General features: G+C 62.4%; 1 protein-coding gene across 4 annotated transcripts in view; it reads right to left on the bottom strand.

The window, feature by feature from the left end:
• TP73 (tumor protein p73) overlaps window positions 1-17489 on the bottom strand; it is a 56216-nt gene that overhangs the window by 9734 nt on the left and 28993 nt on the right. For all 4 annotated transcript variants that reach the window (XM_066374869.1, XM_066374870.1, XM_066374868.1 and 1 more), the window contains one exon: window positions 8437-8679. In XM_066374869.1, the coding sequence (XP_066230966.1) occupies window positions 8437-8679 (243 nt within the window). The remainder of the gene's footprint in view (window positions 1-8436; window positions 8680-17489) is intronic.

Genomic DNA, 17489 nt, shown 5'->3' with positions numbered 1-17489 from the left:
GGGATGGGGTCATTAGGCCCAGTAAGGCGGGGTTCCAGGTGGGATGGAGTGGGTGGGCTAGGAGCTACAGAGGTCTGGCTGGCCACATCCCTGGGCAGCCCCAACACAACCCTCAGGGAGAGGCCACCTGGGCTCCTTAGTGAAGTTCCTTTGTGGATATGGCAGGGCTGCAGGTGCTACTGAGTGAAACTGCCCCAAGGACCCCTCCCTGCAGCTCCCTGATAGACCGCAAGGTCTGAAGGATGCGGGCCCCCCTCTGAGACGCCCCCCAAGACCCACTGGCCACCTCCCCAGAAGCCTGGGTCCCGCTTTCCAGGCAACAGCGGACGGGCGGGCGGGCAGGAGTGGGGCAAGGGGACTCAGGGCGGCTCCCGCTGAGCCCAGGCGGGGGCCGCACACAAGCCCCCTTTTAGCCCAGGTGGGGTGGGGGTTCCCGGAGGTGCTTGTAGGGTCTGAACTCCCCACCGGAGGTCCCAGAAAAATGCGGGACCTGCGGCGCGGTGGCCACCGGTCAAAGGGGAGGTGGGGTGCGCCGTAGTCACCCCGCCCCGGGGCGGAGCCGCGGGGAGCTGTCCGTGGTGCTGCACGGTCCGCAACCGTTCGCCTCTCGGAGCGGAGCCGGCTGAAGGCCGGGAGTTGCCCGAGGTGGGCAAGTCCTCACCTGGGCCATCAGCGAATGAGTGGGCTCCAGCCATGGAGTGAACGCAGGAGGGCACTCCTCCCTCCGTCTGCGTCTTGGGTGAGGTCGCCGCCAACCTTGGGCTCGGCTCCGTTCCCCACGATGGGTCTCCAGCCTGAGGCTGCCCTGGTGGTCTGCTGTTGTGGTGGTTAGGCACACGCACCTGCCAGCTCCCACCCAGGCCAAGGCCAAGTTGCCTGTGGCTTCCCTAGCAGCATTTGCGGGTGACTTAGGAAACGGGGACGAGGGAGAAAGGGAGGCTGGAATGGCCGAAACCCAGGTCAGGGCAGCGTGTGACCTGTAGGTGCCCAGGGAGGCAGGCCTGAGTCTGCGGGCACATGTCAGGTTCCCCCCTGGCCCACAGCTCTTGGGGTTGGGTGCTGAGGAAACCAACTGGGCGGTAAGGACACCTGGGTCCTCGCCTATTCTGTAGGAAAGGTCACGTGGAGACACTCCCTCTCCTTCCCTCCCGCCTGCCTCTCCTTCCCCGGAACCGCTAGATGGATGTGTTTCAACAGATTCTGAGCCGATAAAATCTTATTTATCTTCGGCTGTTGACACAGAGCCGTCTAGACTTGTCTGTTCTGGGACACGCATATCCCCCGTGCTTGCAGGAAATGGTTTGCCCACATGCTGGGGTATGCCCACCCTACCTTCCCCTTCCCTCTCCCCCCTCCGACCCTCCCTCACCCCAGCCCCTGATAGACCCGGCCTGGCTGGGAGCGGGGGGGGGGGGGGCTAGCAGGGCTGAGTGGGGGCGGTGGGCAAGAGAGTGACGGGCAAGGCGCGGTGGCTGTTAATTTCCCCGCGCCCACTCCTCAGCAGCTGGGTGCCCAGCGCAGGCAGGTTTGGGCAGGAGGAGAGTGGAGAGGTGATAATAACTTGTCTGTCATTTTCCAGGGACGTGTAGCATCTTGCAAACCGCAAATACCGTTAACCAGCTTGGGCAAATCTGTTACAACAGATTCTGGGCGACGGGGCTGCCGTGGGGGCACTTATTATTTTTTTAAGTGACTTTTTAGAGCCCACTTTTATCTGCTTTCTGTCGGTGCACACTCCTGTCCTCTCTCAGGTTAAGGCTGCTTTGAGGACCTCCCCGAGGCCATGGACCCTCTCACCCAAGGACAGCTGCACAGCTGCTGCACGGGACCTTTGGCAAGAGGCTCTGTGGGTTCACAGAGCGACCCCGAGACTCATGGAGAAAGCAGGTCACAGGACCCCCAGACCCTTCTTCTGGGCAAGGAGGGGCCTCCCAAGGAGACCGAAGCCACAGGTTTAGGTCCCATGGGGCCTCGCCTTACACTGCCAGGCCTCAGTGCCATGCTCTCGGGTCTCTGTCTAGCGAGGAGCTGCTAGGAGCATGTGGGCTCTGACAGGGAGACTGGGTCAGGCTCCCCGTGAGGCCACCAGCTTTGGGAGGAGGTGGGGGAGCCTGCCACAGCCACCCCAGCCTGCTTTCACAGCACGCACAAGAAAACTCACACATGACCACCCCAAGTTGGCCACAGGCCTGATGGCTCTGGACGCCTGCAGAGCCACTGCCTGGCCTGATGGAGGTGCCGGTTCAGAGAGGGTGCTGTGATCTCTCAAAAGTCCCTGGCAGGGGGAGGGACAGGTGCATCTGCTGACACCCCCACACAGGCTGAGGGGTGGGGGGTGGTCCCTGCCCAGAAGCTGGAGGAGGAGGAACAGGAAGCAGAAACGTGCAGGAGCTAAGTGACTGACCACTGTCCAAGGGAATCCCCAGATGCTATGGACAAGAGACTTACCCATTGGGGAGAGGTGAGCCTGGGATGTGGGGGGCGACACACTTTGGGAGCCAGGCAGGCTGTCCGAGGATCCCGAACTGGCAAGCAAGAGCCAGGGGACCCTCACAGCCTGGAAGCACCGTGCATCTCCCCTGTCCATCCCATGTGGCTGCAGCAGCTGGCAGAGGACACCTGCAATGACTCAGTCCTAGGCTCAGGTTGGGGGAGGGTCAGCAGATGTACACTGAGCTACCCCAGGAGAGAAGCAATGGGCATCAGGTCTGTGGTGGAGAGAAGAGGCCCAGAACACCCAACGGGTCAGGAGCTGAGGCCCACACCAGAAGTGTGGGCAGAGGAGACGGCCTGGCCCAGAGGGGAGAGAAGGGGAAGGCCATGGGTGGGGCCAGGAAGCTGGAGGCTACACTAGGCAGCCAGCGAGGTCTGCGCCCCCCACTGGCCCTTATTCTGCAACCCAGGCACATCCTCTGGCTTCCCCTGAACCCTGAGGAGGACGGAAGAATGAGCAGGACGTGTTCTGGGTCCTTGGGGCCTGGGCTGGGCTGCAGTAGGACTCACAAGGCAAATGATTTGGCAAGGACCAAGCAAGCGGACCACAGACCAGGCCCCACAACTGCCTCGTTTGGGGGTGTAGTCGGAGGCCGGCAAGCAGCCCAGCTCTGTCCACCGCCTTGCCTGCTGGGGGAAGGAACCCCTGCCCTCCTCCCCTCACGCATGCTCTCTGAGCTAGCCTGGTCTTGTCTGCCTTGGGGTCATAAGGGACAGCTCGCCTAGGTGTAGCACTAGGCTAAGTGGGCACGGTCTGCTTGCAGGCCCGTCCCAAAAGGCTTCGACTGTGACACACCATTCTGGACAGCGCCGTGCTCCAGTGTCAGCAGGCACTGCTGGGCCAGCCCTTTGTGTCCTGCAGGCTCCAGGGTGGCCTCGCCTGGCATTGGACCAACTGCAGGTGTCAGGGAGGGGACAGAGGCCAGGCCGTGGCCCCAGCTGTGACAGCGCTGTCTGCAAAGGGCTCTCATGTTGATTCCGGTGGGGAGTCCTGTGTGTGGGGCCCTCCTACCTCTGACCTTCCTGCCACACAAACTGCAAGCAAGTCCCCAGTTCAGGACCAGTTAAAGACCAACTCTCTGGGAAAGCAGTGACCACCATCTCCATCCTAAATTCGACTCTGTGTTAGCTAAGAGGAGCCCAGGTCTTCAGTGAGCTTGGGGACCTGCATGCCCCGGACATGTGGGTGTGGCCTTTTTTCAGCTTTTAAATCCCGTTGGATGCCATTGAGGTTTTTCCTGAACCTTGTGTCCAGCAGGGCTCTGGGGCGAGAATTTTGGCTTCTACACACGTGACCCCTGCAGTGTGTGGCCACTGAGCCAGGGCATGATGGGCAGAGCATGACCCCACCCTCTGCTGACAGGTGACCTTGAGCAGGGACCTGCCATCTGTGAGCCTCGGTTTCCTCATCCATAAAGTGGGGTGAATTCAGTTGCCTGCAGCACGCACCTGGGTAGTTAGGACATGACCGGCAATATGGGAACTCTTGACATGTTACTCCTAACTCTTGACATGTTACTGTTGGTCCAGGGTCCACAGGCCTGTCTCCATTTTGAAAACAAGACCCAGCATAATAGATGATTATTTGTAAAACCTCCATTGTGCTGTGTCCCACCCACCGCTCTGAACCCATGGAATTGACTCTGTCTCTCAGGAGCTATCCCGTGTGTCCCCTATAAGAACCAGGGCTGTGAGGCGGGGCCGCCCACCTGGGACTAAGGGCTGGGCTCTCCCAGCCTCCTTCAGGGCTGCAAGGCCAAGTTCTGTGACTTCCTGGCTCCCCCAGCTGCACGAGAGGGTGAAGAGAGATGGGGTGACCACTCCCACCCACTAGCTCAGGGCCCAAGGCTCTGATCCCAGCTGGTCCCGCCCACGGAGCCTCACACAATGCTGGCGGTTTGGGCTATTTCTCCCGTTACCCTAATAATCCACGTCTCCTCTCCACAATCAACACTGTCAGGGACGCTTCCCTCCGCCTTAAATGTGCATAATTGCCTCTGGTGCCAGTAAGAGGTATTAATTCCGCTCGTGCATTCCATAAACTTTTAGGATAACGCAATTGATACCGCGGTCGTGTTGGGACACCTCCGTGATGATTCCCCTGCCTGCAAAGCTCCAAGGGGCTGGAAAGTTCTCTCCCGAATCCATTAGCGTTGACTCAGCCATCTTCCACCCAGGAATCCCGCGCAGCCTCCGTGTTCCCGCCACCTTCCACGTGCTCCTCCTGGGGGCGGGAGGGTGGCACTGCCCCCAGGATGGACGGACACACACACACACACACACACACACACACACACACACGTGCACGCCGGGTCTGGGGGCAGCTGGAGGTCAGTCAGGGGCTGTGTCCAGGCTGGCCCCCTCAGGGACTGGCTATGTCATGCCGTGTGAAAACCTGACCATTGTGCCTCCCGGCTGCCTACCCCCTGCAGGCTGGTGGCAGCCCCCACCCAGGAGGTGCCTGTCCTGAAGGCTGGGTTAGGGCTCCAGCCACACCAAGCCTTCCTGCCTGACCTCGGAGCCCCAACCCCAAACAGCCCTGGGCGCAGGAAGAGGTTAAGCTGGGCTGGACGGCGTCCAAGCTCCCCTCCCGCTGTGCCATGTCTCCTCACTGCTCCTCGGGACTCCTGTCACCGGCTGTCCCCATCAGTGCCAGCCTGTGAGAAGTCCCAGGGAGGGTGTGCAACAGGGATGAAGATGCCTGGCTCCACCGTCCTGCGTTCTGAGAAGCCTCAGTGCCTGCCGCTCGAACCTGTTCTCTCACAGTATCTCTGCCTCCCTGAAGCCCAGATCAGCCCTGAAACAGGCTCAGCCGTGATGGCTTATAGCAGGGTGCTCCAGCCCCTCCCTCGGTGTAGCCCCTTTGACAACAAAACTGTGACCTGGCCCTGGTGAGCGGTCTCTGAAGAGTGAGCATAAGTCCCTTCTCCAGCTGCTATAGCCTATGACTTGCCCGCTTCTGGCCTTCTGTGGGGGGAGGGGTTGTCAGAACTCTGGGCAGCGACCAGGACGGGTGTGCATTGTGTGTGCCTTGTGTGTGTGTCTGTGTCTGCAGTGTGCATGTGTGAGCTGAGGGCTCTAGACTCCCAGTGCCTGAGAAACGCAGGTGTGATATGTGGAGTCCGAGGAAAGCTGCCTGGGGCAGATGTACCGCCCAGTGGGGGCAGCCCGCAGGGACCCTGGCCAGGCGGAGGCCAAAGACCCCATTAACAGCTATGGTCACTTGGGGGCTGGTGAGGGTGTTTTTCCTGAGCAGGAAGAGGAGTGAAGGCAGCAGTCAATTTGGAATTGTACTTGAGAAAAATACGAATTATCTATCGGTTACCAGCCAGCTGGCGTGGCACGGGGGCCTGAGCCACAAGTCTGGGCAGCGTCCGCGCAGTTGGACCCCCAGAGCCGTGAGCAGGCGGATGGCCTGGCGGTCCCGTCCTGCGCAGGATCCTGCCAGCCTCCTCCCCGGGGCCAGGAAAGAAGCCCGTGGGGGGTCTGCTCCCAGGGAGCCGAGGTGCCAAAAATCTCATTATCGATGTTGGTCCCAACCCCACCTCCTGCATTGATGAGGGCTGGGCGGGGGGGAGGGGGGGGGAACGACACAGCCACAGCAGCGCCATGCTCCGCTTAAGCTCCACTGCTAGAACAGAGAGCCTCCGAGGACCCAGGCAGAGAGGGATGGCTGGTGACATCCCTGCTCAGGAGTTGGGGGGTGGGGGGACGTTGCACAGAGGCAGAGCCAATGGCACAGGGGAACCTTCCCCTGCCCCCTGGTGTGCCTGGCTGGGGCTGACTCCATTCCGGGGAGGCCACCCCATGAGGACACTTACAGTCAAGAGAACTGTGTGCCCAAGCCATAAGCCCTTCCAGCCCCGTGGCAGTGGGGGGGACGACCAGGAGAGTGGCAGTGCCCAGACAGGGGAAACAGCCAGTAGAGAGGCAGCTCCTGCCCCTCCTGGGACCAGCCCAGACTGCCTGGGGCACTCTGAGCCCCCAGACACTGCGGAGACCCCACCAGCCCGTGGGGGGAGGGAGCCAGGACCCTCACAGTGCCTGCCGGGACTCCCAGGGTGCCAGTAACTCGGGCCCTGATGACAAGAACCCAGTGTGGGAGGGACCAGGACCCTTCCCTACAGGGGAGAGAAAAAGGCTTAAGGGACAAGTCTGAACGGGGAATCAGAGTGGTAGTGAGCCTCTTGTCATCAGAGGGGTGCAAGTATGGGATGCCCCAGGGGCCTCCTGACCTGGCTCCCTGTCCCCCAACCAGACCTCAAAGTTAGGGAGTGAGGACCAGGACCCCACAGGCAGTAGAGGACAGAGACAGCCCTCCAGCAGTCCAGGAGGACCAGGTTTTCGAGCACCCTGTCACCTCCCCCAGTGATGAAGACGGGTCTCTGGCCCGCCTGCTGCACGGACCCCCCCACTGCGTGCCGCACAGGCACAGCAATCTGTGAGCCATATCACCCCTGTTGCTAAGGAGTGTTGGAGTGATCACGTACGAGTAAAGAACCCCTCACAGCCAACAGAGGCCCTGGAGGCGGGCTAAGCCTCCACTTGGCGAGGGACCAGCACCTGGGCAGGGACCAGAAACAGCTCCAGGGGGCCAGGCTCTGAAACCCAGACCCTGGACTGGACCCCGGCAGAGTCCCAGCCAGGGTACTTGTGGCTTGGCCCCACCTTTAACACCCACCTCCCAGGAGCATAGGAAAAATACAGCCTCAGCTAGCAGGGCAGTGGGTTCTTAAAGTGGGAAGGCATCGGGGGCACCTGCTCGCTGCTCCCATGGAGGTGACACACAGATACCCTGCTTGGGCTTTTCTGCTGCAGGGTCCCATTTCCAGGTGAAGGTAAGCATGGGCTACTCCCTGGAGGAGTTGACGCTGCCCCATGGTACTGCCGGGTGTCCATGGGGTGGCTGCCAGGGCAGGACTCGCTCTCCCCCTTTTGGGGGTGGGCAGGAGACCCAGAGGGCCTTGGGGCTGCCTTTCCCATCAAGGCCCCGTATGCCCCGCCCTCAGAGGTGAGGTCTGTCTGGAGGTCTCAGCATCCCTGCAGCCTTCACCCTGCCGGCAGGCACAGCCAGCAGCCCCTTCTTCTCCCAGCTGCAGTATGGGCAGTGCAGCTCCGTGGTTAGGGACTCGGCCCCGGGCTTTCCGTGCAGCACCCCCACGTAGCATGTGCACACCTCCCAGGGAGCCACTTTCCCGCCCCGTGACTCCGTTTCCTCGGTGAGACAGCACACTGACAGATTCCACCTTGTGGGTTGCCGGATGGTTTCAGGGTTAGTGCAGACCCACAGCACTTGGCCCAGGGCAGCTCGAGGAGGTCGCAGGGGCACGGGATGTGACTCAGGCTGGCAGTTCAGACCCCGAGTCCGCGGCCCTGTGGTCCTCCTCCCTAACGCCCCTATCTCACACCGCGCTTGGGAACGACAACCCCCGAGATCACGCACAGGGCAAAGCCCACACATCCACCGGATGCTTCTGGCCGACCTCACACTGCCTGGAGGAGGCAGCCTCCCCGAACCGGTCTCCGATGGCAGGAGCCACACGCCTCCTGCCCACTTACAGTGGGATTCAAACTAGAGTCCCCACCTGGGCGCAGGGATGCCAGCCTGGCAACCTCAGTGAGGACAGTCAGCCTCTGCCCCACAGCCCTCGCTGCAGAGCCATGTCTGTCTCCTCTGGGGCCCTGCCGGAGGCTGGCCAACTCTGGCCACACGTCTGTCCTTGGGTCCGGAGGGTGGGCACACCCTGACTGCCCGGCCCCAAGACACGCCTCCTGCCCAATGCTCCTCCCGGTGGGCCGGCATGGGCCAGCCGGGTGGAAACCCTGTGCGGACAGCCAGACAGCCAGATGTGCCTGGCCTCCCTCACGCCCGGGACGTGCTTCCCCACCGCCCTGCGCCCCACAGGTGCCCTCTGGGAGCGGGGAGGAGGGGGCACAACTCACCGTCCAGGTGGCCGACTTGGCCGTGCTGGACTGCTGGAAGGTGACGTCGAAGTGGTGGGGGCCGGGGTAGTCGGCATTGGAGGGGATGACGGGCGCTGGCGACATGGTGTCGAAGGTGGAGCTGGGCTGCGCATACGGGGAGTGGGTGGGCACGCTGGCCGCGTGCTCTGGGGTGTAAGGGCTGGCCGAGGCCGCCCTGCCGCTCATCTGGTCCATGGTGCTGCTCAGCAGATGGAACTGGGCCTGGCGGGAAGTGGGAGGAGGGAAGGGGGAGACCCACAGTCAGGCTGGAGCGCTGAGCCGTCCTGTCCCGGCAGCCGGGAGGTGTCCTGTTACAGCAGCCTTAAAGGGCCAGCCGCTCCGTCATCCCAAATATTTCCTCAGTCCCCCCCCACCCCCACCACCATCACCACCACCCTGACAGGTCACTACTTGTGTGGGGATAAACTGACATATTCACCTCGCCCTCCCCTCCCTCAGCCTCCTGGGAGCCGGGGTTTCGGAGGCTCCCAGAGCACACCTGGAGGCAGCTGCCTGTGGGGGTGCCCCCCCCCCCCAGCCCCGGACTGTAGGAAAATGGCTGAGAGATTAAACTGCAGCCTTGAGACAAGTCTGTGGTGTGGACTTCTGACCGCCAAGTCCTGCAGGGGCAAAGCACTGATAAGATTGTGTAGAGGAAGCAGCTGATACCGATAGCCATTTTCCTACATGCCTGGGGGGGGGGGGGGGTCGGTTGGTCCTATTTCTCTGCACCTGAATCCATTGTAGACTAATTTGACCCAGGCTCTGCTAATCTTCTTAATGAGCCAAGAGACCAATAAATATGATGAGGCTGCAGGGTCCTCCCAGGGAGCTACTTTCTGCCCCGCGTGATCTGGGCTCTCAGTCCAAGAGGCTGGGAGTCCCCTGTGCCCATCTTTTCTCTATGTTGTGTCTCGTGTGTTTTTTCTTAAGTCCTGCAGCGCCTTCCTTTTGTGCATGCCCACGGCTGAGCTGGTCTCGACACTGGACTCTCCAGGGGCAGCAACGGCCCTGATACCTCACCACTAGTCCCCTGGTTACAGCTCACCTGGGGAGACCCCAGCCCCCAGGGACCAAGTGGTGGGAGTCACAGAACTGGGGCAGAGGGCGCCCCACCATGCAGGGTCCACCACACCGGGCAGATACACCCGGGCTCTGGTGCAGGGGATGCCTGGGCAGCCCTGGAGGATCAGACCTGGCCCTGGGGTCCAGTGGAGGGGCTGGGAGGGGGGCTGAAGGTCAGTGGCTGAGCCAGAAGCCCCTTTCCAAGGGCATCTGTAAGGTGGGCTGCCTCCTCCTGCCTCAGCATGGCCCCACAGCCGTTTCTCCTGCTGGCTTGGTCTTTGTGGCCTATGCCCTCTGCCTGTCCCTAGCACTGGCACCCAGCTCCTGCCCCAGACCACACACCAAAGGAAGAGGAGCTCTGAGCTGCACTCTGTGGGTTTATCCCCCAGGTCACCCTTGGTGGGGTCCAGGGGCCAAGGATGGGTCAGCCCCCACCAGGAGCTGACAGGGGGGCACCCCAGCGAGGGAGGGGGCGCTGCCCACATTGCGATGCCTCCCACCTAGAGCAGATCAGATCCTACCTGGGGGACTGGCAGGGAAGACCCCCTCTTGGTCCAGAGGCTCTGAGCAGGGACAGCTGCGGAGGGGGGCCCAGGGCAGCCAACCACAGGGCCTCTGACCACAAACACTGCCAGAGCTCCTTGTCAGTGTCTGGATGGCCCCCAGGTCTGGGGTGGACACTGTTAGTGTCTCCACTTTATGGCTAAGGAAACTGAGGCACAGAGTGGCAGTGACTTGACTCAAGGGGTGATGTGGTGGCCCTAGTGGGCCTCGCCAGAGGAGGCAGGGAGAGTGTCCCCCGCTCAGAAGAGGGGTATGGGGCCCCTGCTCTTGCTACACAGTCTGCCTGTGCCCTTGCCATGGGGACCCCAGACCCTCCTGCCAAAGGGCAAATGGACAAACCATGGCGGTGTTCCACGGAATCTTTCCCTACGGTGAACACAAAACAAAGTGACACATGCTACGAACTGGAGGAAAAGCCCACATGCCGAGTGGAGGAAGCCGGACCATCAGTGGTTTCACTTGCCCAGGGAGGGCGGCGCCACATAGATAGATACAGCCTAGGGGTGACCAGGGGCTGGACGGGGCCGGGGATGATGGCGAAGGGGCGTGGGGTTTCCTTCGGGGGCGCTGAGATGTTCCAAAACTGACTACAACAACAGGTACACTGATCAGTCAACACACTAAAAACCAGAGCTGTGCGTTTGATATTGGCGAACCGTGTACGACGTAAACCGTAGCTCAGTGAAGCCATTCAATATAAAACAGAAGGCCGAGCCTTACCCTTCTTGCCCACGCTGTCACAGTGGGGTGGGGGGAGCTACGGCACCCCCTCTCCAAGAAGATGTTGGCTGGACACCTGGTGCTCTGCCCCCCCCCGCCCCCAAGTGGGAATGCCTCTGTGAACCTGTGGTTTCTGTCTGCCCAACTGGATAGCGGGCCCCACAAGGACAGATGCTGTCACTGACCTGCCCCACGCCAGTCCCGTCCCAAACGGCAGCCACTGGCCCCATGGGCACATTCAAGGTGGCCACTGTGGCTCGAGCTGTGCTGTGGGCGCGAGGATGCCCCCATCCAAGGGCTTAGTGCCGTGAACATACAACCCCCCGTTCACCATCTCATGCTGGCTACATTACAGAAGCGAGCACAGGTTGGGATACATTAAATTATTTCCACCTGTTCCTCCGCCCCCCCCCCCCTTTTTAATGTGGCTGCTAGAAAATGCAGAATTGCACACGAGGCTCTGGTTCCACTCCTGCCGGATGGGCGGGACTGGATTCTCAGTCGGTGTCCGGCCGGCCAGCGTGGGCCCGCAGCGGTTACTATTAGTAAGATTAACGCCCTTTCTGGGGTGGGGGGGGTGGCACACGGTGCTTCCTCAAGACGTCAGCTGAGCAAGTGGACTAGCGGACACAGGAAGGAAGGCAGGATGGACGCAGGTGAACAGCAGGAGACAGCTCCCCCTCGTGCGGATGACGAGGACTGAGGATCAGGTGTGAGCTGTCCCCTCCTGCTCCCACGATGCAGAGAGCCTGGTGGGTCCTGGGGTGAGGGAGGTGGGGTCCCAGCCTGCCCACCCCCACCCCTCGAGTCTCCATGATCTCTTTCTTCTGGGTGACAGTCAAGGCCCTGCTGGGTGGGGCCCTGGGCTGCCGGAGAGCTTCAGGTAGCTGCCTTCCTAGGTCCCGGCCTCAGACGGGTCCCCGAGTGGGGACAGCCCAGCCAGGGGCTGCAGGTCTGTCCCCCCGCCGCCCCTGCCGCCCCCGCTGCCCTGTTCAGGAGAAACGGGAGGCAGCCCCACGACAACACTGTTCAGATTTTAACTTGTCCACATTCTTTACCCATCCGAGGCGGGTGCCAGGGAATTAGTCACCGCACCTAGGGGCTGATAGGATCTCGACGCCCAGCGGTCCCAGAGCGGGAGGGCGCGAGGCTTCCAACAGGCAGGCCCACCCGCACGCCACAGTCCCAGTGAGATGGACAGAACCCGCTCTGCACAGCAAGCTGGACCCCGCAGCCCTCCAGTGCCCTCACAGCCCCCCGCTGTGGGCCCTCCCCTCGCTGGTCCCCGACATGGCAGGCTTAGCGGCCTCTGTGGTCCTGGTGCCTGGGAGACGCTCCCTCCTCCCCAGGGGAACTGGAGGACAGCGTCCTGGTGAGCTCTGCCTGGTGCTCACGGCTCCCTCTGGGTCCTGCTTCCCCGTGGACTCCTCCTCCCTCATCCCCAGGAGGTGGCACAGATTTCCGTCCCCTTGCCCTGTGTGGCTGGGGCTCTGAGTGCGGCGAGAAGCCCGCTGATTAGAACGCACGGCAGCTTTGCAATGCTCTTGAAAGGCCCCTGCCCCCTGCCCACAGAAAGCTCCTGCATTTCCTCCCTAGCGGCTGGGGGCTCTGCTGGGCCAGCCCAGCCTGGCACCAAGGCCGGGTGCAGGGGACCCCTGACCCCAAGCAGAGGCCCAACACGGCAACAGGGGAGCCAGGGGCACGGTGGGGGGGGGCGAGGTTCCTGCAGAACCAGAGGCCCAGGCGATACCCACTTGGCAGCAGGCAGAAACCTGGGTAAAACCAAGACTTTTTTGGTTTGTTTTGTTTTCAATAAGAATTCCCAAGAGAGGGGGCTGATCAGAACACGCCCGGCCCGCGGCACCCACATGTGCCTACATGTGCGTGCAGGGCTCCTGGGCCCGACCTGGGGAGGGCCGTGAGCGCACGGGCTGAGGGAGCCAGCCAGTGGCCTCCCCTCCAGGGACCAGTTGGAGGATTTGCACCAGGCCTGCCTGGGAGGCCAGACAGTGGGGACTCCGGGCAGATCCTCACTGAGTCCCGCAGAGCAGGACAATGCCCCAGAACCTCCTCCACCAGGACCCCGTGGCCCTCTACGCAGTCCAGTCCGCCCGCCGCATAAACCCGGGGAGCCGGCGCTGGGTGGCGCAGAGGGGCCAGACCCACCCTCCGCATGGGCAGCCCACGCACCTTGTTCATCCACAGGGCACCGAGGCACCGAGGCCCCGGGCCGAGGTGGGCGCTCCATGTCAGCCAGGGGCACCCACAGTCTGTCCCCCTCCCCGGGCCATGTGACGCGGTGCTCACACACAGAGCAGAAGGCACACTGGACGGGGCCAGGGATCTTACTTAGCTCAGGCCTTGGCCAGCGGTCTGCAGAGGGAGGGGCTGCTGGCCGGGGGCGAGGGGCGGGCGGGAGCAGAGGCCCGGCCCCTGGACGAGGTCCTGAACTGCACCTGGATAACCCCAGCTCCAGGAAAGGAAAGAGCTGACCTCTTCCAAGGACTCCAGTCCCAAGGCCACGAGGACACTGCCCTGGGAGCAGTGGGGGAAGGGAAGAGACCCGAGGGTGCTCCTCTGGGGGGGTGTCCATCCCAGCTCCTGCCCCATCCTAGCCTTGCAGCTGTGCCCCCAGCCTGGGGCCTCCTGCAGAAACAAGAGGGTCCAGAAACACTGGAACTCGTGACTTCCCATCGGGAGGGCCAACCTTCATCTGGGAGACCCCGTGATCCGGGGAGCCCCCTTGCTGGTACATGCGTCCGGTCTCACCGCACAAAAGCCCACCTTGATGATGGTTGCAGGGGAGGAAACTGAGGCTGGGCCCATCACGCCAAGGAGCAGGTTCGAGAGCCAGACCTCCATTCCCTCACTCAGAGGACAGTCCCTGAGCACCAGGAGCAGGGATGGGGGGGCAGGGGTAGGGGGGCGTGGGAGAACCCAGGGCCCCAGGGAGGTCAGTTTCCAGCCATCATGTTGCATTTAGCACCGCACTGGATGCTCAGAAATTCGGGGTTGAAGGAAACAGCCCCCCCAAACTCAAATAGACCCCAAAACTCATGCAGACTTACCACGCCCACTCCTGCTCTGGGCACCCCAGGGTCAGGCCACCTCCCTGTGAGGGTGGGACGTCGCCCCTGCAGCCCCTGTGGTCCCCACCGGGCACCCACCCTATCCGCCAGTGGGGTCTCCTGGTGGGAACGTGGTCTTCCTGCCCCACAGGCTGCCCCTTCCGCGGTGAGCTACATTTCCTAAGTCTCCCTTCATGTGCTTATCTGTTCAAAATGTGGGAATCATCTCACATCGTTTTGGGGGAATAGATGATGAAAAAGAAATTGTTTATAACGTCTGTGCCCCAAACCCTCCTGGTCACCTGCTGCCTAGCGTCCATGGCCCACGGCCAGCACCTCCAGAATGATCCAGACAGGAAAAGCCACGGCGGGCCCTGACCTCGCCGTCGGGCCACCAAGTGATGTCTATTTAGGTGCCACACGCGGTGCCCTCAGAGTGGAACCTGTTTTTCTAGCGGGCTTGTGCAGGCCAAGCTGCCAGCAGAGGTCAATGTCCTTCTGGGGTCACACCTCTGAGGGGACCGCCCCCTCCCAAGGCCTTCAGCTGGGTATAGTGTGTGACGGTCGCAGAAACACTTGTTGATCAATGAAATTTAACAGGACTCTGGTTATGTCCCTGCCAGTGAGGGATGCTGAAGGGGGCCAGAGCAGGCACAGCCAGGGGTGGGGGTGGGTGGGGGCACTGGGCTCAAACCCGGGTTTGCTCCCTGGCCTCCAGGACGGGAAAGTTCGGAGACAGAAGCCCCGCGCCTTTGGGTGGTGAGAACTACCCCGTTTCCAGCCTCCTTTGGGCAACACTGGTCAGTGCCATGGGACCTTGGCTTGTGCTGGCCCTCCCCTCGCCTCCCGCTCCGTCTCTGTGTTCCCGGGCTCCTCCTGCTCCTCTGGGTGGATGGAGTGGGAAATGTTGTCACACACAGCCCCCGCCACCCCCGCCATGGGCGCACGCCCAAGCCCACGGCGTCTCTGAGGGTCCCGTCGTTAATGCACTCAGGAGCCGAGAAAGGCGCCAGCACCCAAGTCCACTGCGTGTCGGCGTGGTGACTGCAGCTCTCTCTCCCCTACTTGCCTGTGGTTGAGGCTCACATGGGTTCTGGTTCCTTCTTTCATGAGCCGGGGCGGGGGGAGGGAGTGGAGAGGGGAGGCCAGCTCAGTCACCCTCCTGCGTTCCACAGCATTTCCTCAACGTTTTTTTGTGTTTTTAACTGCTCTTTCACGGTCTGGCCGGAAGACACCGTCACACACCGTGCCCCAGCCGAGGCCCCCGGGACCCACCTCTGTCTGAGCTGGTATCCTGGGAGGTCTGACTCCACGAGGACCTTGACCTCGCCTGGCAGCTTAGGCCCACGTTGCCTCTGCAGGGCTACCTGAGTTCAGCAGAGAACGTCCTTCCTGCACACCCAGGAAGGAGGGAAAGGGACCCAGTAAGGAACAGAAAGGACAAAACAACTTGAACAAGCACAAGGGCGTCTGCCCTGTGACGAGGGACCCAGGATGAGACACGTAATCCTAGAACCCCGTCCTCCCAGGGCAGGGAGACGCGTCCGTGGGTTAGCAGAGAGAAAGCATCCTCACGGCCCAGAACCCGGGCCCCACCCGTCACAGAACCTCTGCTGTCCGGGGGCGCGAGGCTCCCGGTGAGGGAGTCTCCTCTCACTGGAGTACTGTGACCCAGCAGGAGAGAGCTCCTCTCACTTTGTGACCTCAGCCAGGCTCAAGGGGACCACACAGGGGACCCTCCCCCCAAGGGCCCAGCGAGGGCGATGCGGCGGCTGAGTCAGGCCTGCCAGAGGTCTCCATCCTTTTGGGAGACTAGGGGACTGAGGACATTCACAGCCATCCCAAAGAAAACCAAGAGGCCCACATGGAGCTCCAAGCAAAGTCCACCGTGACCTTCCCAGGTGACCCCACCCCCCGGCCTGAGGCTGCACGGGTCCCTCTGTCCCCATCCCTCCCTCCCAATCCTGTCGGGTCCTGACACCAGGCCCCACGCTGCCCTGCCTGCCAGGTACCCCGCCCTGTGAACCTGCAGCACCCACGTGTGTCCAGTGCTGCACGGGGACCTGGCCAGCACGCCTCCCGAGTGACAGTCTGAATGCACAGTCTTCCCAGCTCCTGTCTAAGGTCAGCCTCTGGGCACCCCGCACCCGAGCTGCCTCCTTCAGGCCCAGCCCAAGCTCTGTCCTGGTTCTGTTCTCGCCATACCTGCAGCCTCTGACCAGTTGCCACCCTGGCCTTGCTGCCCCCTGCCCTGTCCCTCTCACTCCCTCTGCTGGACTCTACTCCCAGCCTCCAGGCCAGGGGCAGGGCCTGGAGAGCTGCCTCCAGCAGCCCGGCCTAGCCTGGCTGGCCCCTCCTGGCCGGGGGCTGGAGCGGAGCCCACGCAGCCAGGCCCACAGGTCAGGAGACAGGGTCCGAGCCCCCACTCCACCATGGCCTGGCTGTGCGGTCCCCTCTCTGTGGCATGGGGTGGCGTCCTTGTGGGATCAATGTGGATCCAAACGGGAGGGGGTCACAGGAGCCCGGTGCCCCACCCCAGATCCCCACAGCCTCCAGAGATGCTCGGATGTGGGCTCCAGGGGCGAGGCCCCCGCCGGTGCTCCCCACTCCCAGCATGCACCCTGTGTGTCCTTGTCAGGCCGCTGCCCTGAGTGGGGCAGACAGGCGCCTGCCCCGTCCCTGTCGGCTGCTGCGCAGCATGGGGCGGGCGGGCGGGCACCGTGGGTCTGATCTCCAGGGGTCTTCCCGGAGCATCTTGGGGAGAGCCGACCAGGGCCCCCTTGGGTGTCTGCTCTAACCCCCTGCATCCCTGTGCTCCCGAGAGAACACCAAGACCAGCCTTTTGTTTTTTTTGGTTTTTTAAAATAATAATAAAGAACGAAACTTCAAACTCTCTGATCCTCTCTGGCAGGCATGTCTGGGCTTGGGTGCGACCTCACCCAGAGGTGAGTGACTGACACGCAGTCTGGCTCCGGCTCAGAGATAACCCATCCCACTCGGAGCGAGCCCTCCATCCCGCTGGCATTTCCCACAGCATCTCCCGGAGTCTGTGATTAAACGGATGGAAATGCCGGCAAGATTCGACATGCACCGGGGGTGGGGGGGTTGGGGGGAGGCTCCCTCTCCTCCCGAAAGCGTGCACACACACTCTCTCCGCTCACCCGGGGCTGAGGCGAGCCTTGCCCAATCCTATGCCAGGGCTGTGTGGAACTTTCCACACCTCGCACCAGAGAGAAACGTGCCCCCGGAAGCCCAGGCTCCCCCAGGCCTGTGTCTGCGGGGCCGAGAGGCTGAGCCGCAGACGCTCTGCCCGCCTCCACTTGCAGCGGGTGCTGCCAAGGCAGCGAGGACCCAGAGCATCCAGGGTCCCGGTGGAGGCTGGGGGTGGGGGGGCACCAGGGTGCCCTGCTGGGCTCTTCAGAGCTGCCGTGAGCAGGCAGGTGGTCCGTGGGATACACAGATGTTATTATGTAACCACCAGAAAACGAAGGCCAGTCCAGGCGCCGCTTCTCAGGATGCCAAGGGGCTGGGAGGAGAGGGGTGCCCTGTGATCGCCATGGGAGGGGGCCCGGCATCCTGGGTACGACGGGGTGCAGGTGTCGGCGTCCCACTCCT

This window comes from Saccopteryx leptura, chromosome 3 (assembly GCF_036850995.1).
Source record: "Saccopteryx leptura isolate mSacLep1 chromosome 3, mSacLep1_pri_phased_curated, whole genome shotgun sequence".
Taxonomy (NCBI): domain Eukaryota; kingdom Metazoa; phylum Chordata; class Mammalia; order Chiroptera; family Emballonuridae; genus Saccopteryx; species Saccopteryx leptura.
This window is presented reverse-complemented; position numbering and strand designations above follow the sequence as displayed.